This window comes from Cebus imitator, unplaced genomic scaffold (genome assembly GCF_001604975.1).
Source record: "Cebus imitator isolate Cc_AM_T3 unplaced genomic scaffold, Cebus_imitator-1.0 Scaffold704, whole genome shotgun sequence".
Classification (NCBI taxonomy): domain Eukaryota; kingdom Metazoa; phylum Chordata; class Mammalia; order Primates; family Cebidae; genus Cebus; species Cebus imitator.
In genome coordinates, this window is record NW_016108019.1 from 344,500 (window position 1) to 369,143 (window position 24,644).

The window sequence follows — 24,644 nt, forward strand, 5'->3', positions numbered from 1 at the left end:
CCTGTCCCCCACTGCTCTTCTGTGCATCCTTGTAGTGTGAGTGTACAGCCAGAAACCATGGGACAGTTTAGATCCCTCACTAGGTTATGTTAGTCCTCCTTTTCAAATGGCCTCGCTTCTCCCTCCCTATGCACTGCTTTAAGTCTGGCTCTTTGATCATTCAGTGCTGGTATCTAGAACTGATCTCCTCACTCCCCTTACTGCTTCTTCTGTTTTTGGCTGCTGTGCATGGAATTCTCATTTTTTACGTGAAATGTACTCCTTATAAAGACAGGCTTAGCTTCAAGTTGTTGATTCTAACAATGCCAGTCAGAATGTTAAGATACAGTTTACAGCAGGGAGGAGCAGGGAGCTGCTAGAGTCTGGTACCTTGAAAACAAGGGTACAGGGAGGCATGTAAACTGTTCCTGGGGTAACTGTTCCTTTAAGATGCTGCAACTGGCATTTGTCTTCTCCTAGCTCCCCACTTTATTATCTGTCCCAAGCATTGTTGTTGGAATGGGCAGAATCTTCATTTATGTTGACTTATCTGGAAAGAGCATAGAACAATTTGACTGTGAAGCCATACTAGTCTTCAGGATTGGCCTTTCCTGCCACTCCCCTTTAGGGAGGGTGTTGTCAACCTTGCTTCCTCTGAGTCAGGCTGGATCCTACGTAAATGTTAGAAAGGATTCAAGGTCCCAGTTGTGTAAATCTGTGTTTGACTGAGGCTTGGGGGTCAGAAAATAGTACTGGAAAGACAAAGCAAACCAGCAGGTTTTTGTGATGCAGTGAGAGAAATCACTGCAAATGCTTGGAAAAGCCTGCTGGCAGATGTGCTGATGTTAAGAGCCCCTATGTTTGTACACATGGACACAGTCTTTTTGTTTTGTTTTTGAGACAGAGTTTTGCTCTTGTCACCCAGGCTGGATTGCAATGGCATGATCTTAGCTCACTGCAACCTTCGCCTCCCGAGTTCAGGGGATTCTCCTGCCTCAGTCTCCTGAGTAGCTGGGATTACAGGCACCCACTATCACACTTGGCTGATTTTTGTACTTTTAGTAGATATGGGGTTTTGCCATGTTGGCCAGGCTGATCACAAACTCCTGACCTCCGGTAATCCACCTGCCTTGGCCTCCCAAAGTGCTGGTATTACAGGCGTAAGCCACCATGCCAGCTTGGACAGTTTTTTTTTTTTAATCTTTACAATAACCCTTTGAACTGAGTAGACATGATTACTCTTCTCTTTTACAGACAAGGAAACAAAACAGCTTAGAAATTCATCAGTTTGCCCCAATATCTGCAATTAGAGCCAGGCTTTGAACTTAGGTTTCTGATTACTGACTTTGTACTCTTTCTGTTGCCTTCTCAAAACTGGAAGGGTGAGATAGGGCAACACTGGCTGATGTTAAGAGCCCCTATGTTTGTACACATGGACACAGTCTTTTTGTTTTGTTTTTGAGACAGAGTTTTGCTCTTGTCACCCATTTCCTTTGTATTATCCCTAATCTAACTACTCTAGATGACATCATGTCATCTAGAGTAGTTAGATTAGGGATAATACAAAGGAAAAATTAAAATTTTCTCTATCTATCTTAGTCCTTTTACTATTTCTGTGGCTTTTAGTATACTCAGAAGTTCTACAACCAGCACCATGGTCAATTTTAGACTGTTTTCATTATCCTAAAACTAAAACATTTAAGCCACTACTTCCTCCCATTTACCCATTCCTACCCCGGCTCTTGGCATGCACTGCTCTACTTTCTGTCTCTACAGATTTATCTCCTCTGGGCATTCCATACAACTTGTCCTCATATAATATATGGTTCTTTGTGACTGGCTTCTTTTACTTAGTATAATTTTTTTTTTTTTGAGACAAGGTCTCACTCTTACCACCCAGGCTAGAGTGCAGTGGCGCCATACTGGCTCACTGGAGCGTCAACCTCCTGGGCTCAAGCGATCCTCCCACCTCAGCCCCCTGAGTAGCTGGGACCACAGGCGTGCGCCACCATACCCAGCTAATTTTTGAATTTTTTGTAGAGATATGGTTTTGCCATGTTTCCCAGGCTTGTCTGGAACCCCTGGGCTCAAGCAATTTGCCCGCCTTGGCCTCCCAAAGTGTTGGGATTATAGGCACGAGCCATCACACTCAGCCTACTTAACATAATTTTTAAAAGGTTCATCCATATTGTGGCATATGTCATTACTTTATTTTTATTGCTGAATTTGATTCCATTGAATGGATATAGCTTATTTGATTTATCCATTTATCATTTGATGGACATTTGGGTTGTTTGCACTTTTTGGCTTTTGTGAATAATGTGATACAAACATTCATGGACAAATTTTCATGTGAGGAAATGTTTGCACTTCTCTTGGATGTGTATACCCTAGGAGTGAAGTTATTGAGTCATATAATAACATATATTAACATTCTGAGAAAGAGCCAGACTATTTTGCAAAACCGCTGCATAGATTCCCACCAGCAGTATATGAGGGTTTCAGTTTCACAAATACCCTTGCCAACACTTAACTATTGGTCTTTAATTATGAAAATAATTAAAGTTATATCTGATAGTTTTGATTTGTGTTTTCATGATGGCTAATGATACTGAGTAACCCATTTTTCATTACGTTATTTGTCTTTATTATTATTATCATTTTGGTAGAGTTGGTGCGTTGCTATGTTGCACACACTGGTGTTGAACTCCTGGCGTGAAGCAGTTGTTCTCCCACCTCAGCTTCCCAAAATGCCGAGATTATAGGTGTGAGCTACTTGCACATGGCCTTGTCCTTATATTACTGAGTTGTAAGAGAGTCCTTATGTATTCTAGATACACATCACTTATTACATACAGGATTTGCAAAATTTTTCTTCTATTCTGTCAGTTGTCTTAACACCTTTTTTTTTTTTTTTAATTTGTAAATAGAAGTTGAGTCTTGCTATATTACCCAGGCCTTTCTTGAGTTCCTGGCTTCAAGGGATTCCCTTGCCTTGATCTCCCAGAGTTCTGGGATTTTAGGTGTGAATCACCATGAGTGGCTGTCTTTTCCTTTTCTTGATGGCGTCTTTTGAAGCATAAAAGTTTTTATTTTGATGGTGTATAGTTTGTCTATTTTTTGTTAATGTGAGGAAGAGATCCAGATTTCTTTTGCATATGGCTATCCGTTTGTTTCAGCACCATTGTTGAAGAGTACTCTTTCCCCAAGGAGTGGTCTTAGAGTCTTCTTGAAAATCAGTTGATTATAGATATGTGTGTTTGTTTCTGGACTCTAAATTCTGTTCCACTGATCTTTCTTTTCTTATTCTAGTACCACATGGTCTTGAATACTGATTCTTTGTAGTAAGTTTTGCAATCTGGAAATGTGAGTTCTCCAACTTTGTTCTTCTTTTTCAAGGTTGTTTTGGCAAATCTGAGTACCTTGAATTTCGTATAAATTTTCAGATCAGCTTGTCAGATTTCTGTAAAGAAGTCAGCTCCATTTTTGATAGAGATTTGACTCTCTACATCAATTTGGGGAGAATTGCCATTTTAACAATATTAAATCTTCTGATTCCTGAACATTGGACATCCATTTCCAGTTTCTTAAACAACGAACTTTGGCAGTCCAGCTCTTCTAGATATGTATGCTCATGTTAGGTGTGCTATATTTTGCAAGTTAGCATTAGTCAAATTGAAGCCCTCAGCAAAGTGCTGAGGTTTAACTGTTACTCTTACTTAAAGATTAATTTTATAAAAGATACCTGGAAATTATTATGCAAAGAAAATAATGTGAGTAATATATGCTTTATACTTTTCATGCATAAAAAATGGCATGGTCTGTTTTATGGTTTGTTTGTAAACTCATTTTTTTGTTTGTTTTGTTTTGTTTTGTTTTGTTTTGTTTTGTTTTGTTTTGTTTGAGATGGAGTCTCACTGTGTTTCCAGGCCGGAGTGCAGTGGGTGCAATCTTGGCTCACTGTAATCTCTGTCTCCTGAGTTCAAGCGATTCTTCTGCCTCAGCCTCCTGAGTAGCTGGGACTACAGGTGTGTGCCACTGTGCCCAGCTAATTTTTTATTTTTAATAGAATGGTGTTTGACCATGTTGGCCAGGATGGTCTCAATCTCCTTACCTCATGATCCACCCACTTGGGCCTCCCAAAGTGCTGGGATTACAGGCGTGAGCCACTGTGCCCAGCCCCACTCACTTTTATCTTGACGTAGGAGGGAGATTGCTTTAGGCAGACTTAGAGGTCTGTTGCCTTGCAATGGTGATGCATATCAGAAGACTAACTTCAATGGCAATTTTTGAGATCCTCTTGTACCTGTGTTTCTATACCATACATAGCCCTTTTCAGGCTTGTTATGGGCATGTACCAATGATGTAATAATGATGATTATATCAGAAGCACCAGAGGCAGCTATTGGTGTGATAGGTGGCTATGGTCAGTTTGGCTAAGTGTTCCACGAGGCCCCATGGATTTTGCCATCTGTAACAGAGGACTTTAGTGTATTAGTGATGAAAAAACTGCTTACCACTGACTGCTATGATCTCCCAGGGAGTATAAGGAAGCTCCTCAGTAAGTGCCTCTTGTCTTGTGTAATGTGCTTGAATACAAACATTCAGACTGTTTTTTGGGCACAGTAGTGCTCTATCTTGTGCCAGCCTCATCAAAGGCTTGAAATAGAGTAGGTGGTATGTGATGTTTAGACACTCACATCACCCACTCTATTTTCCTGTTTTTTTGTTGTTGTTATTATTATTAATGATTACTCACTTACTATAAAACTATACTTTATAAACAGATTATTCTTTTAGCTGATTTTCTTGTATGTGTTGCTCCTTCCCAGTTTTTGTTCCTTTTGTTGTTCATTGATTTGAGAATTGTGTGAAGGAGGCCATTTTGTGAGTCCTGGTGCTCCTCTGCTTGCTTAGGTGCACTGCCAAGAGTGCACCTTGGTGTAGTGTACCTTACAGACACCTACCTTTGGTCCAGTGTAGAGTTTTGGGAGAAGTAGAGTGACCGCTTATCAAATGTGACCTTGGGGTTGTCAGGCCCTGTTGTTTACCCTTCCTTTTCCTACTTACTGCCTCCCCTGTCCCCACCCACCACCCTAGCACATGGTTACCAAATGAAAACCTCCAAATTTGAGATTCATTCTTTTGGTTGAAGGCTTCCATTCTCTGTTAAAATTTGAACAACATGAAACATTACTACATTAAACCTTCTGGACAATTTATGTTTAATTGATTTTGTATACAGAGTTGGACAGATCTCAGTGGGGAAAGAGAACAACACGCAATTCAGCTATTAGACATTTTGGAGGATGTGTAAGAGAAGACCAGAAAAAGGGCAGGGGTACGTTGAATCACTGAAGACAGCTTATGCAGACACTGTTATTTTACCTAAGGGCAGCCTTTCCCATGGTTCGTAGGCTTGTCATGGTGACCCTTCATATTCCCTAGGAAACCCTTTATAGCAGTGTTTGGGAAACTGCAGTCTTATAGGCTAAATCTAGCCTGCTGCCTATTTTTGTAAATAAAGTTTTATTGGAACATAACTACTCTCATTCATTTACACGCTCTCTGTGGGTGCTTCCTTCCATGCTACACAGTGACAGAGTTAATTAGCTGGAACAGACTTGGACTACAGTGCCTAAAATATGTATCTTACCCTTGACAGGAAAAGTTTGCCAACAGCTAGTGTAGAGTCTATACTTTTGGAAGGTTAAGTATGGATCATAGATATCTTGAATTTAATTTGGACTTCCTAACCTCTGATTTCACCATTATGTGGACTCACAGGCAGTGGTTTTAAGGAAAGGTCACTGCTTATTTCAGGATGAATGCTTGATCATGCTAAAAAAAAGTTTAACTTGAAAAATATTCTTAAAATAAATGGTGGCACTGCTTCGTTTTAAACCTAAGTAGCCAATGGAAAGTTAATCTCAGATTACGCACGTACACGATCCACCTGCCTCTTTCAGGTACTCCCATCTTATTATGAGTAATCTTAGAATTTTTCTCCTGGACATTTATCTTCTATTGTTTTTGCAGACCAAACATTCATTTCATCATAACTTATTAAAATAGAAATATGAATATAAAATGTTAAGCTCACTCTTGGAAATTTAAGTGTTTTAGCTGAATTATGTTTCTTCTCTCTTCATTTTCTCTCAGCTTGAAATCCATGGCCCAAAATGACTCTACCAGTGGAGACTCTCCTCTGTGAAGAAGACGACCAGATAGGAGGCTGGGATGAGCATGCCACTGTATCAGATCTCTGCCATTCCATCCCAGGATGCCACCTCTGCTAGAGTCTACAGAAGTAAGACCAAAGAAAAGGAGAGGGAGGAACAGGTACTGGGAGAATATCTTTTTTAGTTTCATTATTTTTATTAAATTTTCATTAAAGGTGATCTAGAACAATGGGTAAACTCTAAAGATCAAGGTTCTCTCTGATAATATACTGATAAGCACACAAATAGTTGTACTCAGAAGGAATTCTTTTGGTAGATTTCTAGGTTTTCAGACTTTGGTGTAAACTACTGTGCTTGTAAGTAGTTATAAATGTCTTAACTTCATTGGATAAATCTGCCTGATTATTTTTGGTTAATCACTGTGACTGAGTTCTTTGGATTCTCAGAACATGATGCTGCTAGTTCCCTATTTATTGTAATGTCAAATTTGGGCACCAGATGGCTGGAATTTTTAAATATGTGTCTTAGTCTGCCCTAGCTGCTGTAACAAAATGCCATAGCCTGGGTGGTTTAAATAACAAGCATTTATTTCTCACAGTTCTGGAGGCTGGAAGTCTGAGATGAGGGTGCCAGCATGGTTGGATTCTGGTGAGGGCTCACTTCCTGACTTACAAACAGCTGCTTTCTTGTTGTGTCCTCACATGGCATGGAGAGAGGAAGAAAGCACCCTGTCATGTGGCTGTTCATATAGGAGAACTGATCCCATTGAGAGGGTTCCACCCCTAGGACCTAATTGTCTCCCCAAGGCCCTACCTCCAAATACCATTACATTAAGGATTAGAGTTCCAGCATAAAAGTTTTTTGGGAAACATAAACATATAGTCCAATGCCATGTGTATATGAGGAAGCTATACAAACTCATTTGGAATAGAGAAAGAAAAATGTCCAACAGGTAGGTCAGGAAGGAATATTCTTCTGATATACACTCTCACTGCAGGTTTACTGTAGGTGGATATTTAATAAAGCCTTATTGATTTTATTTAATGGGATTTTTAAGGTCTAAATAAATGGCATTTATCAATTATTTGTAGAATTGGGATTTTGATTGGTATTGGAAAGAAAGAGAAACTATTCTGTCTCACCTTAGTGTGGGGATACTTTGAATATCCAGTGGCAGCCTGACAGTTCAGAGTGTCATGGAGCCCAGATTAGGTGACAGAAGTGGAAGAGCAGTTGAACCAGGAACTTGCAGGGCCCCATGAGAGCTTCAGCAGCAATGGCACAGGATGAAAATGGTGATTGTGTTTCTAGGATCTCAAATGTGGCATCAGGATTGATTTGAAAGGTAAATTTTTGTCCAGTGGAGCCCATTTTTATTTATGCAGTTTTCCTGGCACAGGTTCAACCCAAAATCTTTCACTATGATTTCTGATCCTCCTGTGCTTGGAAGATATTATTCCTTCTGAATCCCAGGAGAAGAGCAAACCCTTGCATTTCACCTAGACTCAAATCCATTTGTTACCTTAGTCTAATCTGTTAACACACCCTCGCTGAAGCCCGTATCTGTAATCTTCTATGGAGGGTTAATGACTTTTATACAGTAGTCAGTGCAGTTAATGAATGAATGAATATGAATTCAGTTTCAGTGATATGGGGTCATGTTGCTGTCAAGATGATGTATTATTTCAAATACAATATGAGAACCTTACAATAGTATACTTTCATTTCTTTCCTTCTGGCTTGTTTGTTATTGTCTTTTAATAAATTTTAAACCCCAGAATATAGTATTTTTCAAAAAACACTTGATCAGTGGGTTTACAGTTTTTGTAGAATTTGGAGTTTTTTGGCTATTCTTCAGATAATTTTTCTGTCCCCCCATTCTTTCTTTGGGGACTCTTTTATACACATTGACTGGCTTAAAGTTGTCCACTGCTGCACTTTTAATTTTTTAAGGTTATTTTTTCTTTCTGCATTTTATTTTGGATATTCCAATTACTTTGTTTATAAGTTTATTAGCATTTTCAGTTTCTAATCTGCCAGTAATTCCATCTAGTGTATTTTTTTTTTTTTAATCTCAGACATGTTTTTATCACTGGACATTCGGTTTGGATCTTTTTTATATCTCCCATGTCCCTATTCAACTTTCTGACTCTATGAAATACCACAATAATGACAGTTTTAATGCCCTTTTCTGTCATTCCTATCATGTATGACTATTCTGAGTTTGCTTTTTTCCCTCACTTGATATCTTCAGTTTTATTTTTATTTTTGTTATTATTTTTTATTTAGTTTTGAATACAGATCTTGCTCTCTCACCCAGGCTAGCATGTAGTGGTGTGAACAGAGCACACCACAGCCACAAACTCCGGGAGTCAAATGATCCTCCTGCATAAACCTCCTGAGTAGCTGGGAGTATAGACCACACCTGGATAAGTTTTTCTTTCCTTTTATAGAGTCGGGGTCTTGGTATTGCCCAGACTGATCTCAAACTCCTGAGTTTGCTGGGACTGCAAGTGAGCCACTGCGCCTGGCCTGGTTTCATTTTTATGAAAGTTTATTTTAGGCCGGGCATGGTGTCTCATGCCTGTAATCCCAACATTTTGGGAGGCCAAGGTGGGCGGGTCACCTGAGGTCAGGAGTTTGAGACAAGCCTGGACAACATGGAGAAAAAACCTGCCTCGACTAAAAATACAAAATTAGCTGGGCATGGTGGTGCATGCCTGTAATCCATCCCAGATACTGGGGAGGCTGAGGCAGGAGAATTATTTGAACCTGGGAGGTGGAGGTTGCAGTGAGCCAAGACTGTGCCATTGCATTCCAGCCCGGGCAACAAGAGTGAAACTCCATCTCAAAAAAAAGTTTATTTTAGTCTAGTTTTAGATTTACAAAAAAATTGTTAAGCTAGGATGGAGTATTTTCATATACCTGATACCCAGTTTCTTATATGGATGTTATTTATAGATTTAGTACAAGTGCAGTGTTGTTACACAGGTATATTGCATAGTGGTAAATACCACCTGAATAGTGTCCATAGCACCCATGAGTAGTTTCTCCTCCCTTACCCACTCCCATCGTCCCACCTTTCTGAGTCTCCAGTGTCTATTATTCTACTCTCTATGCCCCTGTGTACATATTTTTCAGCCCCCACTTGTGTGATCGATATTTGACTTGCTCTGAGTTATTTCAGGTAAGATAGTTACCTCCATTTCTATCCATGTTGCTGCAAAAAACGTGAATTCATTCTTTTTTTTAATAGCTGAGTAATATTACATGGTGTGGATTACTTTATCTAGTCATCCATTGATGGGCACTTAGACTGATTTTATATCTTTGCTGTTGTGAGTAGTCCTCCAGTAAATATTTGAGGGCATGTGTCTTTTTGATATAATTATTTCCTTCCCTTTGGATAGATCCTCAGTAGTGGGATCACTGGATTAAATGGTATTTGTTAGTTCTTTGAGAAGTCTCTATACTGTTTTCCATAAAGCTGTACTATTTTTACACTCCCAACAACAGTGTATGAGCATTCCCTTTTATCTTTATTGTTGCCAACATCTGTTATTAAGGTTTTTGACACTTTAATAATAGCCATTCTGACTGGTGCGAAATGGTATCTCATTGCTTTAATTTGCATTCCCCTGGTGATTAGTGAAGTTGAACTTTTTAAATGTTTTTTGGCCATTTGTATGTCATCTTTTGCAAAATGTATGTTCGTGTCCTTTGCCCGTTTTTTAATAGGGTTATTTTTTTCTTTTTAAGAGTAGAGTTCCTTGTAGAGTCTGCAAATTAGTCTTTTGTAAGATGCATAGTTTGCAATTATTTTCCCCTGTTCTGTAGATTGTCTGTTTTCTCTGTTGATTATTTGTTTGCTGTGTAGAAGCTTTTTATTATAATTAAGTCCCATTTGTCTTGTAGTACGATTTGCCTTGTAGTACAATTTGAAGTCAAGTAATATGATGTCTCAAGAGTTCTTTTTGCTTACCATTGCTTTGGCCATTCAGGCTCTTTTTTGATTCCATATGTATTTTAGGATTTTTTTTCTAATTTCATGAAAAACGATGTTAGTATTTTTATAGGAATTGCATTGAATCTGCAGGTATCTTTTGGGGATAGTATGGTCATTTTAATAATACTGATTCTTTAATCCATGATCATGGGATGTTTTTCCATTTGTTTGTCTTCTGTGTTTCTTTCATCAGTATTTTGTAGTTTTTTTTTATGGAGATCTTTCACATCCTTGGTTGAGTATATTCCTAGGTTTTTTTTTTTTTTGTTTGTTTGTTTTTTTGGTAGCTGTTGTAAGTGGGATTGACTTCTTGGTTTGGCTCTTAGCTTGATTATTATTATTGTATAGAAATGCTACTGATTCCTCCTCTGAACAAAAAATGCAAAAATTAGTTGGGTGTGGTAGCACTGTAGTCCCAGCAACTCGGGATGCTGAGGTGGGAGGATCACTTGAGCCCAGGAGGTTGAGGATATAGTGAGCCATGACCATGCCACTGCGCTCCGGCCTGGGTAACAGAGTGAGACCCTGTTTCAAAAACAGACAAACAAAACCCAACTAAACAAAAGAAACACTACTGATTTTTATAGATTGATTTTTGTGTCCAGAAACTCTACTGAATTAATTTATCAAATTTAGGAGTGTTTTGGAGGAGTCTTAGGATTTTCCAGGCATAAAATGATATCATCAGCAAACAGAGATATAAAATTTGTGGTTAACTGTTTGTTTCTTTAAGAAGTCTGAAAATTGTACCCCAGTCTCTTCTGGCTTGCAAAGTTTCTGCTAAGAAGTCTACTGTAAATCTGATGCAATTCTCTTTATAGGTGATTAGATACTTTTTTAGGATTTTTCCCTTCACACTGACTTTAGATAGTTTGATGATTATTTTGGTGAAGTCTTATCTTGCAATGCGTCTACCTGGAGTTCTCTTAACCTTTTGTAACTTATTGTCTAAATCTGTAGGAAGACTAGGAAAGTTTTCTCTCAGTTATTTCCTCAAATAGGTTTTCCAAACTTTTAATTTTTTCTTCTCCATCAGGAATAGCTAGCACTCATAGGTTTTTATGTTTTATTTAATCTCATACTTTTTGAAGGCTTTCTTCGTTTTTAAAAATTCTTGTTTCTTTAATTTGTTCTGACGTTGGTAATTTGCAAGACCTGTCTGCACACTCTGAGTTTCTTTTGGCTGGTCCAGTTTATTTTTAAAGCTTTCAACTGTATTTCATAATTTCCTCCATAAAAGAAATAACTATATCAAAACTCCTGCCACCCCAGTTCTGCAAGAGAACATGAGCCTGCTCATACACCCAGTACATTGCTACTGTAACTGGCATTTGAGAAAGTGATCACACTAAGACTATCTATAACCAAGGAAATGTTTTACCACCTGAAAGTACACAAAACCAAAGTCAGAAAACCCTCCACAACATAAATTATAGTCATATCCTCAAGAGAGGGAATCCTGCCCAAATGAAAGTAATTTTTCTTGCTTTGTTTCCAGGCTAAAGTGCCTCCTGAGTTCAAGTGATTCCCCTGCCTCAGCCTCCCAAGTAGCTGGGACTACAGGTGCATGCCACCATGCCCAGCTAATTTTTTATATTTTAGTAGAGACACGGTTTCACCATGTTGGCCAGGATGGTCTTGATCTCTGACCTCCTGATCCGTCCACCTCAGCCTCCCAAAGTGCTGGGATTACAGGCGTGAGCCACCGCTCCTGGCAATAATATTCTTCAAATATAAGAAAAAGGTAGTTTATTCAGATGAGAAGAAACTGAATAATTCTGGATGTATTAAAAAAAGTGTTACAACACCCACAAAGGATCACATTACCTCTAGTAATGGATCCTAATCAAAATGAGATCTTTGTAACACCTGATAAATAATTAAAAATAATTGATTTTGAAGAAGTTCAACCATCTCCAACAGAAAACAAATCTAAGACAAAAAAAAACTTTTTATAAAATTTTTCATTTTCAGGAGTTCCGCTTTTTCTTTTAAAGAAAAATCTATTGCTTTGCTAAATTTTCATAAATAAAGGAGAAATAAATGTTTTTCCCACACAAGCAAACACTAAGGGAATTTGTTATCATTAGACCAGATCTGCAAGAAACGCTCAAGGGAGTTCTAAACATGGAAATGAAAGGTTGATACTTGCCACCATAAAGCACACAAAAGTATAAAAAAAAAAAGTATAAAATTCATAGGTCTTTAAAAACAATTAATGCATGAGACTATAAAGCAACTAGATCAAAGTATGACAGAAACAACACTTTACATATGAGTGTTAAATGTAAATGGATTAAATGCTTCATTTAAAGGATACCGATCAGGGCACAGTGGCTCACATCTGTAATCCAAGCAGCTACATACTAGCTGCTTCTACTTAGCCATCTTGAACTGAGCTTCCAGTTTCTCCTATTATTAACACCTTAAAATAATATGCTACATTCATCACAGTTAGTGAACTAATATGAATACATTATAATTAAAGTCCACACTTTATTCAGATTTCCCTGCTTTTGTGTTCCAGATCTCATCTCTAGGATGTAATATATTACATTTTGTTGTTGTATCTCCTTAGGCTCCTCTTGGTTGTGACAGCTTCTCAGACTTTCTTTGTTTTAGATTACCTTGACAGTTTTGAAGAGTAACTGATCAAATATTTCATAGAATGTCCTTCTACTGGGAATTGTCTGATGTTTTTCTCATGACTAGACTAGGGTTATAGGTTTTGAGAACAAAGTCCACAGATATAATATACTATTTCATCACAACAAATCAAGTACACTCTATCAACATGATTTATGACTGTTTTTCTTGACCACCTGGCTGAGATAGTGACTGTCAGGTTTTCCACTGTAAAGTTACTCTTTTTCTCCCCTTTTGTACTGTATTCTTTGGAAGGAAGTCACTATGCATAGGCCACCTTTAAAGACTGGGGAGTTGTTCTCCCCCTCCTTCAGGGTGGAGTCTCTGCATAAATTATGTGGAATTCTTCTACATATCTGGAACCCAAGTTGCAAGGTTGTCCGAAAAAATACATTTTTCAACTTTCTGCCCTGTATTCCTTGAAAACGAGATCCTGAAAGAACTGGTCTATATCCCAGGATTCCTGAAAGGTGATCAACTTATATTTAAGCTACATAGAAAATAAAAGTGGTATTTTCTTTTACATATTTACAAACTCCTATTTTTGGCCTATTGTCCTGCCACTGAGGTGAAAAGGAGGATTTTACCGTGCAGCATCAGGATGATGGTCATGTAAACACATTTCATATTTGCTCTAAAAATACACGAGTGAACTAATTCATATTAGTTCACTAATATGAACAATTTTGTTGACAGATCATATTGTATTCACTTGTACCTAACATGTTTTGAAAAAATGACCTCACAATGTTCAAGTGATAACAATATTTTTAGACAGAATCACCACACTTTTACTTCTTAAAAATTAATCTCTTTTCGAATCGCTTGAACCTGGGAGGCGGAGGTTGCGGTGAGCCGAGGTGCCATTGCACTCCAGCCTGGTCAACAAGAATGAAACTCTGTCTCAAAAAAAAAAAAAAAAAGAAAAATTATTCTCTTTTCTCTATTAGATGAATTCTTCCCTTTTAAATAATAAAAACCTAATATAAGGAACCTGGAGAAAACTTGAGTTTTAACATTACAGTCTCTCCAGAGCCATGTAAGCAAACTCCCAGATTAATGCTTGAACCTACCCTGTATTATCATGGCCAGTTTGTTTTTAGGGCACCATTAGGGCATCTCCCCTGATGCTAACCCACTACTTCTGAAGGCAGTTATTTTGTGGGGTTTTTTTTGGCTACCAGAGATTTGAGATCCATTATAAGAACAAACTCCCTATAGCTTTCTCTTACTGACACTTTTACTTTTTGCTTCTAGGAACTGCCAGTCTTACTCTACAGGATAAAAGTCCCTCATCTCACATATTATTAGTTGAGTCTCTCAGCATTCTAGTTACTGTCTTTTAGACCATTTCTATCTTTTATATAGAAGTATGTGTACATGAAGATATGAATACTGTATGTATCTTTAAAATAAACCTGTTGCAGATTACTGTCTCGTTAGGCATCACCACCTGTGAGATCATTTCTGTGGCTTCTTGAACCATCCATCTACCTTACCTGCAAGGGCCTTAAGAGATTAATATTCTCATACTTGGAAACCAGAATTTCTTTGTCACCTGTTTATCCGTCCTTGGTCCCTGGAGTGATTCTTTCACTTCTGCTTCCAAGCATGTTTTTCCTATTTGGTAATCAAAGCTATCACTGAAATCCCTTGGGAGTATCTCCTAGTTGGCTCAAGCATGTATAGAAAGTTGTAGCATGCTTAACATTTAAGAACCAAAGATGAGTTCTTTACTAAATGGTCATTTTCTGCCTTGTGGGCTTGTTTTCTTTGAGAATAAAGAGGAGTTGGGATGGTCTTCTAGAGATTAAAAAAGAGCATGTTATTATGAAACATTAAATTCAAGTTGACCAGTTTGAACTGCTGTATTTTCTTTTGCATATATAGATTTTGAAGCTTAAATGCAGATAAAAGTATGTGCAGCTTTGAGGTCCTGCAATTTTAAATGTTAGTAAAAAACCAACAATGTCAGTTCCAGCTATTTTATATATTATAGACTTCCCTATCTCAGCCAATTCTCACATAAAACTTGGGAACTGGTAATGGTTTGCTGTATTTTTCAGAGTTTAGAGACAGAAAGAATGCACAGAATAACTGTAGCTGACCTCTGTGGATTTTGGTCTAGTGAGAGTTTGCTAGTTAAGAGTTCACATAATCTAGGTAAAACCAAGAGTCTAATCTGGTTATGTGGTAAGTGAAGCATTTGCAGCTGGTTTCAGTGTGTTGCATATAAATTGAGTCAAGGTGGTGTATGAATACACTTGTCTAGGTATCACTGTAGGACTTCATGATTATGATTTCTTGGTTGTTACTACTCTGTCTTGTAGCTGTCCTAGGAGAACTGGACAGCTAGGTGGCAGATAATTTTTCCGATATTGTCAGTAACTGTTGAAAATAAGAAAACCACTCAAATATGCTTTTATTTATTTAATTTACAGACTGAGTCTTACTCTGTCTCACAGGCTGGAGTGTAGTGCCGTGATCATAGCTCACTGCAGCTTTGAACTCCTGGGCTCAAGTGATCCTCCCACCTCAGCCTCTTGAGTAGCTGGGACTGTAGGCATACACCATCACGCCTGGATAAATTTTTTATTTTGTAGAGATAACATCTTGGTCTGTTGCCAAGGCTGGCCTCAAATTCCTGTCCTCAAGCCATCCTCCCACCTTGGCTTTCCAAAGTGTTGGAATTACAGATGTGAGCCACCATACTGGGCCCCAAATTTATTTTTTAATGCAGAGATTTCAATAAATAATATTATAGTCCTAGTATTCTGTAATAGTTGTTAACGGCTTTTGATATGTGATGTTATTAAGATGACTTCCTTATTTTACACAGGAATAAAACAGCCCCCAAGATAAATGCCTTATTCATGGTCACCTTACTGTATATTTTTTCCATATTGTTTGGTTTCCTCTAAAAAAATACTTGCACATGAATAGAAATAGACTGCACACACATATTTTTTTCATTCATTTGTGCATCAAATAGTTTTTGTTTTTTTATACTTTACATTCAGGGGTACATGTGCAGATCATGCAGGTTTGTTACATAGGTATACACGTGCCATGGTGGTTTGCTGCTTCCATCCCCCCTGTCATCTACATTAGGTATTTTTCCTAATGTTACTCCTTCCCAATCTCCCCTATCCCCTGCTATTCCTCCTCTAGCCTCCCCATCCCCCAACAGGCCCTGGTATGTAATGTTACCCTCCCTGTGTCCTCATTGTTCAGCACCCACTTATGAGTGAGAACATGCAGTGTTTGGTTTTCTGTTCTTGTGTCAGTTTGCGGAGAATGATGGTTTCCAGATTCATCCATGTCCCTACAAAGGACATGAACTCATCCTTTTTTATGGCTGCATAGTATTCCATTGTGTATATGTGCCACATTTCCTTTATCCAGTCTATCATTGATGGGCATTTGGGTTGGTTCCAAGTCTTTGCTATTGTAAACAGTGCTGCAGTAAACATATGTGTGCATGTGTCTTTATAACAATATTTTATAATCCTTTGAGTATATACTCAGTAATGGGATTGCTGGGTCAAATGGTATTTTTATTTCTAGATCCTTGAGAAATAGCCACACTGACTTCCACAATGGTTGAACTAATTTACATTCCCACCAACCGTGTAAAAGTGTTCCTGTTTCTCCACATCCTCTCCAGTATCTGTTGTCTCCTGTTTTTTAATGATCACCATTCTAACTGGCATGAAATGGTATCTCAGTGTGGTTTTGATTTGCATTTCTGTAATGACCAGTGATGATGAGCTTTTTTTCATGTTTGTTGGCTGCATAAATGTCTTCTTTTGAGAAGAGTCTGTTCATATCCTTTGCCCACTTTTTGATGGAGTTGTTTGTTTTTTTCTTGTAGGTTTGTTTAAGGTCTTTGTAGATTCTGGTTTAGTCGCCAGATGGGTAGATTGAAAAAATTTTTTCCTATTCTGTTGGTTTCCGGTTCACTTTAATGATAGTTTCTTTTGCTGTGCAAAACCTCTTAAGTGAGTTGGATCGGTAGCGGGAGCGGAGAGCGGACCCCAGAGAGCCCTGAGCAGCGCCACCGCCGCCGGCCTATGGCCTAGTTACCATCACATCCCGGGAGGAACCATAGCTGCCACAGCTGGCCCCAATCACCATCACCTCAACCATGAGCAGCAAGGCCGAGACCCAGCAGTCGCCCGCTGCCCCCCTGCCGCCCTCGCCCTCAGCGCCGCCAACACCAAGCCCGGCACTACAGGCAGCGGCCCAGGGAGCGGTGGCCCCGGCGGCCTCACATTGGCGGCGCCTGCCGGCAGGGACAAGAAGGTCACCACAATGAAGGTTTTGGGAACAGTAAAATGGTGCAGTGTAAGGAACAGATATGGTTTCATCAACAGGAATGACACCAAGGAAGATGTATTTGTACACCAGACTGCCATAAAGAAGAATAACCCCAGGAAGTACCTTCGCAGTGTAGGAGATGGAGAGACTGTGGAGTTTGATGTTGTTGAAGGAGAAAAGGGTGCGGAGGCAGCAAATGTTACAGGTCCTGGTGGCGTTTCAGTTCAAGGCAGTAAATATGCAGCAGACCGTAACCATTATAGACGCTATCCACGTTGTAGGGGTCCTCCACGCAATTACCAGCAAAACTACCACAATAGTGAGAGTGGGGAAAAGACAGAGGGATCAGAGAGTGCTCCCGAAGGCCAGGCCCAACAACGCCGGCCCTACCGCAGGCGAAGGTTCCCACCTTACTACATGCGGAGACCCTATGGGCGTCGATCACAATATTCCAACCCTCCTGTGCAGGGAGAAGTGATGGAGGGTGCTGACAACCAGGGTGCAGGAGAACAAGGTAGACCAATGAGGCAGAATATGTATCGGGGATATAGACCACGATTCTGTAGGGGGGCCTTCCTCGCCAAAGACAGCCTAGAGAGGATGGCAATGAAGAGGATAAAGAAAATCAAGGAAATGAGACCCAAGGTCAGCAGCCACCTCAACTCAGTACGGCCGCAACGTCAATTACTGACGCAGACGCCCAGGAAACCCTAAACCACAAGATGGCAAAGAGACAAAAGCAGCGAATCCACCAGCTGAGAATTCGTCTGCTCCTGAGGCTGAGCAGGGCAGGGCTGAGTAAATGACGGCTTACCATCTCTACCATCATCCGGTTTAGTCATCCAACAAGAAGAAATAAGAAATTCCAGCAATAAGAAATGAACAAAAGATTGGAGCTGAAGACCTTAAGTGCTTGCTTTTGCCCGTTGACCAGATAAATAGAACTATCTGCATTATCTATGCAGCATGGGGTTTTTATTTTCACCTAAAGATGTCTCTTTTTGGTAATAACAAACGTGTTTTTTTTAAAAAGCCTGGTTTTTCTCAATACGCCTTTAAAAGTTTTTAAATTGTTTCATACCTGGTCAAGTTGAGATTTTTAAGAACTTCATTTTTAATTTGTAGTAAAAGTTTACAACTTGATTTTTTCAAAAAAGTCAACAAACTGCAAGGACCTGTTAATAAAGATCTTAAATAATTTAAAAAAAAAAGGCTCTTAAGTTTAATTAGATCCCATTTGTAATCGTTTTGTTTTGTGTGTGTGTGTGTGTGTGTGTGTGTGTGTGTGTGTGTCTGTGTGTTTTTCTGAAACGGAGTCTCACCCTGTCACCCAGACTGAACTGCAATGGCAGGATCTCGGCTCACTGCAACCTCTGGCTCCTGAGTTCAAGTGATTCTCCTGCCTCAGCCTCCTAAGGAGCTAGAGGCACATGCCACTACACCCAACTAATTTTTTGTATTTTTAGTAGAGATGGGGTTTCCGCATGTTGGCCAACATGGTCTTGAACTCCTAACCTTGTGATCCACCTGCTTCAGCCTCCTAAGTGCTGGGATTACAGGTGTGAGCCACCGCACCTGGCCTGTTTTGTGTTTTTAAGAGACAGGGGAGACATTCTGTTGCCAAGTTGAGGTACAGTGGTGGTGGTGTAATTATAGCTCACTTGGGAGGCCAAGTGTTGGGGTTATGGAAGTAAGCCATCACACCTGGTTTGAAATGTTTTATGTCTTTCTTCCATACCACTTTTGCATAGGGAATGAGCTGTCAACCTTTTCATCCAGTCATCCTAATGCTGAATTTGTGTGTTTTTCATGTTTGCTTCTTAAGAAATCAATTTACCACATTTTGGAAGTCTGGTTTTTTGTTTTTTAAAATCAGCAGGGGACTGCTGTTGGATCTACACTGTTCAGGTAATACATGAACAGTGGTAGAGTTACAGGACATTTTTTTTTTTTTTTTGAGATGGAGTCTTGCCCTGTTGCTCAGACTGGAGCAAGTGGCACGATCTTGACTCAGTGCAGCCTCTGCCTCCGAGTTCAAGGGATTCTCCTGCCTCAGCCTCCGAGTAGCTGGGACTGCAGGCATATGCCACCATGCCCAGCTAATTTTTTTGTATTTTTAGTTGAGATGGGGTTTCACCATGTTAGGATGGTCTTGATCTCCTGACCTGTGATCTGCCCACCTTGGCCTCCCAAAGTGCTGGGATTACAGGCATGAGCCACCATGCCTGGTCACAAGGACATCTTAATAGCATCTTTTGCCTCAGGGCTTTGGTTTTGAGTTAGGACTTAGGCTGATTAAGGTATAGTGCTTATGTATTACTTGTTGTGTATGTAATTAGAACTTCTAAGCAGAGTCATACTCGCTAATTGTGAAAGATGTGCTCAACTGATTTGTAATACACCCTAGGATTGTTACAAGGTGTGTAGTTGCCTGTTTCCTGAGAGCAAAGATCTTTTCATCTATTAGCAGTGTGACCTCAGGTTCTTACTGAACTTAGAGGAGACTGCCTATTTTCTGGAAAGTGGTGGAGATGAAATGGTTGCTTTTTGGGAGATAGTCACTCAGTGAGCGTACTTCTGGCCTCAGTGGCCTCCCACAAAAATCCACTGAGAGTTGTCATCCCAAATGTAACTCAGTCACAAGGCTTGCTTCTTTTACTAAGAAAACTTTGATAATAACTGAAAAAATTATTTTGTTAAATTCAAGGTAATACTAAAAATTTCTTGGGGAAAATTTGAACTTTGAATCCCTGACTTTAGAAGTTGTTTATCATTAAAAACAGAAAGATGTGGCTGGGGTGGGGTTTAGAAAAAATAAAACATAAATAAAAACAGAAAAATGTGGGAGGACTATTTTAGATTTAAAAAAAACTAAAGAGACAACTGGTGTAATATGGATACCTTGATGGAACCTGTCAGAAAACATAGCAACTATAAGGTGTGTTTGGACAGCTGGGAAAGTTGAATATTGTCTATATATTAGATGATAATGACAGAATTACAGTTAATTTTGTGCATCAGAATATGTGTATCAGAGAAGGAAAAAGCAAATGGGGCAAACTTTATAACAGTTGATGCATCTAGGTGAAGGACACACAAGTATTCATTGTACTATTCTTTTAGCTTTTCTGTAGATTTAAAGCTTTTCACATCACGTTTTAGGAAATAAAAGAATATGCTTGCCAAATGTGAGATGAACAAAGAGTTGTGGTAGACAATAATAAACAGTAAATGATATGAAACAATTTAAAGGCCAGTGGGTGAGTTATCTAACACTTCCTGTGTTGTCCTAGGGAATAAAAATCAAGACATCAAACAAAGTGATACTTGGAATTATTGGTTTTGGGTAATCTTTTTACTGATTAATCAAATCATGGTATACCTACCTAGGCAGTTTATCTTTTCCTGTCTTATTCAGGAGGCTTCAAAATGAAGGTATTTGGGCACATTCTGGATTCAGAGGTATCATAGATAGATTGATAAAAGTGACTTCACCTCTTTCATTCCCTATCCGTTGTTCTTCAGTGAAGAACTTTTGGGGGAAAGACCCTTAAAAGCAAAGCAGAGTGGGTTTCAAATGATGAAAATAGTTTTCTAAACAATGTAACATAATTAAAAATAAGCTGATTTTTTTTTAGCTGTTCACAGGTTTAGTTGCCAGAACGGGTAATGAAGTAGAAAACTATATACCTTAGAACAGCAACTTTTCAAGATATTACAGATAAAGAACAAGGTTAAGTATATTTTGTGATTTCTTTCAGTTGAAATACATATCATTCAACAAAGTAGTTAATGCTTCTTTTTATCAAGTCATATGAAATATTCCAATTTAAAATATTTTATATTTTCCATCTCCTAATTAAAAATGTGATTACATTCTTGCTGTCAGAGTGATTTGTTTTTAGAAGTACAGTAATTGCAGCAGGTGTTAATCTCACGTTGGTATTTGCTTCACACCACCTCATGTGTGGTGGAATGGAATTTGTAGAATAGATAAGTGCTTAGAACATAACAAAACTGCCTGATGGAGTCCCCCAGAAATCTGGTGACTAGCCCAGACCACAATTGTACTTATTGTCACCGATTTTAGAACCTTGTCCCGTTCTAACTCTCAAGACCAACTTTGCTCTGCTCTGAACCACACATACTTTTGTGCTTTTTATCCTGGCCAACATTACTTCAGCATTGATTTTTTCCCCCTAGTATTAAAGGAACTTAATTTGATATTATTTAGCTTAAATAATGCTGTATGCTGTGTCCAGTATTCACAGATTGCTTAAATGTTTAAGAATGTTTACTACTATGAATACTGTTTTTTACTGTATTTAAGTAGGCCCACGTAAGGTATTTATAAATTGCCTCTATAACTTATATTTATGGATTAAAATTTTTTTATTTTGAATAATGGCTAACACTTATATTTTACTGTGAGCTATCCCAAGGACTTTCCATAGGTTAACTCACTAAATTGAATTCTCACAGCAACCCTTTGAAGTAGGCGTTACTGTTGTGGTCATGATCATTTTGTGGATTGATTTGGATGCTGAGAATCAAAAAGGTTGGGTATGTGGTAATTGATGAAGGTGGGATTTGAACCTTGGCTCACTTCCGCTGAGTTTACACAGTTCTCATCACCTGGGCAGTGGTGATGAGACAATCCAGGTGCAGTTGTCCTCTTCAGGTGAAGGAGAGCTACTGCTGTTATTGTTCATGACATTCCCTTTGAGTCACCTGGGCTAGAAACTAGGGCGCTCCCTTTGCCGTGTTTGCTATTAACACCTCATCATCAATAAGTTTTACCAATTCCAACCCTGAAACATTTTCTTTTTTCATACTTCCTCTCTGCTCTGGTGCTACTGCCCTATTTCAGGCAGCTGTGTAGGTCAGGGGTTGGCAAATCATAGCCCATGGTCCAAATCCAGCCACTGCTGTTTTTGTATGTCTTGCCAGCCAAAAATTGTTTTTACATTTTTAAATGGTTGGAAAAAAGTCAAAAGATTAAATTATGATACATGAAAATGATATGAAATCAAAATTTCAGTGTTCATACAGTTTTACTGGAATAGAGTCATGTTCATAGAGTCATGTTCATTTCCTTGTGCTACTTTTGTCTGACAATGGCAGAATTGAGTAGGTGTAATAGAGAATATTTACTGTCTGGCCCTTTACGAAAAAAGTTTGCTGACCTTGATCTAGATTATTGCAGTAGTTCCACTTACTAACTTCCCAAACCTTCCCTTATGTCTCCTTCCTTTCTGTTCTCATTGTGGATGGATGGGTGGTAGTGGGAGAATACGAGAAACTAGCATTCTTATTATCTCTGATGCGGTGTTTATTTAATTTTACCACAGTCATATCTGTTAGTTGTTTACCTGTTTCTGTCATGTAATAGAGTTAGGAACTCCTTATTGTTGGATGATACCTTACTCATCAACAAAGGGATGACACCCACATGCTATCCATGCTTGAATGAAGATATAATCAGTCGTTTATAAATGACACTTTAAATTTTTACTCACATACTATATTTTCATTTTAAAAGCAAATAAAGCAGTTGGTCAAGTATGTCAGAAGTTCTTTTGTGTGTGCAGACTCCCTTCCAGCATATCTTTTAGAGTTTTTACGGTGATGGGATCCTTGTTACTTCTTTTGTAACACTGACAAAAGAAGTGTGATGAAGGTGTTACTAGGTCCTCTGACAAGTACAGTGGTTTAAAAGCTAAGTCATTTTAATTAGTGAGTGACACATGCTTTATTAGAGCCATTCTGGCCTAGAGCAATAGTATGATACTGGTAGCCTTGGGAATGTTCTTGAATGTGGCACTTAAGTTACAAGAGGGCTCTAGAGCCATACCAGTGTCCAAGGGTTACAGTTTGCTGCTGAGCTGAGCAGGATTGGCATTGCAGAGATAATGTGGAAAGGTTTGATGGGTTTCCATTCCATAGGATGCTCCCTTGGGCAATCTGTTAGGAGTTGAGGAAGTCCCGATATCCTGGAAGGACTAAACATATGTATAGTAAAGGTCAGAACAAACTGGATGTCTCATCTAGAGTATTGGGCAGTGTTTGAGGAGGCAGGTTTTGAAGATCATGGAAAGCGAAAGTTCTTCAGGTCAGAGTCTTCAGAGCAGTGGCCTAGGCAGGGAAAATCTATGAATGGGTGAACTGCAGGCAGGTAGGTTGTTGATACTTTCCTACTATCTTTCCTGCTGCCTCAAGGACGTACCATTGCTATCGTCATAAGAGTTCTGAGGTCTTGGTTGTAATGTCAGCAGTGGGAGAATGCATATATGTCCTCAAGCTGCAAACTGCATTCTGGGTCATCAGAGCTCTCTTTTCTGTGTTAATGTGGCACTGTGATCATAGAATCGCAGATACTTTGGGAGCAGTCCAGCTTTAATGCAGAGTTTTTCTGGAGGTTGGAAGGACTTGCCTGATAACCATCACCTTGCCCTCATTGATAATTCTGATGAAAGCCTGCCCCTCCATCGTCATCAGGCCTCTTACCTTAGATAACCAAGAGCAACCAGAATTCTTATGAGACATCTGGGATATGTTGTGCACTCATCATCTTTTGTATTAGCTGCCAGGAAAGCTAGTCTCTGGGAGAAGTACCTTTATCAGCACTTGTGTAGATTTTAAGATCTTCCAGACTGATTCTTTCAGTGGGAATTTTAAACCCAGAGTAGAGATGCTTAGAATGTAAGAAAAGATGACAGTGATTGAGAGGCAGTAGACACAAAAAGCTGATAACACAAAAAAGTTTCAATTTAAAATTTTCAAGAAACATTGATTGACTAAGATCATGATCATCTTAAAATTGGGGGATTAGTTTATCACTTATAATTAATATTGCCTAGCAGTCCCTTATGCTTGTTTGACATTTGTCATGGAAAAACATTGCAAATCCTTGCCCATGTTATATACTTAAGATTTGTGCACCCAAACATCAGTCTGCTAAGGAGGACATGGAGAATATAGACTTTCATGAAGTTATAGAAGAAAATGTAAAGGGCACTATATTCCAGAGTCTTTCTTTGTAAAGTTTTAGTTATATCAGTTATTAGCCCTTATGTTATAACTCCTGTTGCTGTAAAGAAATACCTGAGACTAAGTAATTTGTAAAGAAGAGGTTTCATTCTTTTACAGAACTTCATGGTACTGTAGGCTGTTTAGGAAGCTTGACACCAGAATCTGTTCAGTTTCTGGTGAGGCCTTGGGCTGCTTACAGAAGGCAGAGGGAAAATGTTATCTCACATGGTGACAGCAGGAGCAAGAGGTGGGGGGAGGTGCCACACATTCTTAAATGACCAGATTTCCTGAGAAATCACTCTGTCATTAGGACAGCACCAAGGGTAACGTGCTAAAAATGATTCGTGAGAGATCGGGCCCCATGATCTAATCACTTCCCACTGGCCCCCACCTCCAACACTGGGAATTAGGTTTCAACATGAGATTTGGTGGAGACAAATATCGAAACTGTTATCAGCCCTTCTTATAGAAGAGGTTCT

At 39.0% G+C, this 24,644-nt stretch overlaps 1 protein-coding gene and 1 pseudogene across 8 annotated transcripts in view; both read left to right on the forward strand.

Annotated features, from left to right (window-relative positions):
- MARCHF8 (membrane associated ring-CH-type finger 8) overlaps window positions 1-24,644 on the forward strand; it is a 118,924-nt gene that overhangs the window by 47,317 nt on the left and 46,963 nt on the right. For all 7 annotated transcript variants that reach the window (XM_017518801.2, XM_017518807.2, XM_037735013.1 and 4 more), the window contains one exon: window positions 6,142-6,321. In XM_017518801.2, the coding sequence (XP_017374290.1) occupies window positions 6,220-6,321 (102 nt within the window). In that variant the 5' untranslated portion in view covers window positions 6,142-6,219. The remainder of the gene's footprint in view (window positions 1-6,141; window positions 6,322-24,644) is intronic.
- On the forward strand, window positions 16,946-18,158 carry LOC108296334 (annotated as a pseudogene). The gene has a single exon (XR_001821816.2). The product of XR_001821816.2 is annotated as a Y-box-binding protein 1-like (transcript).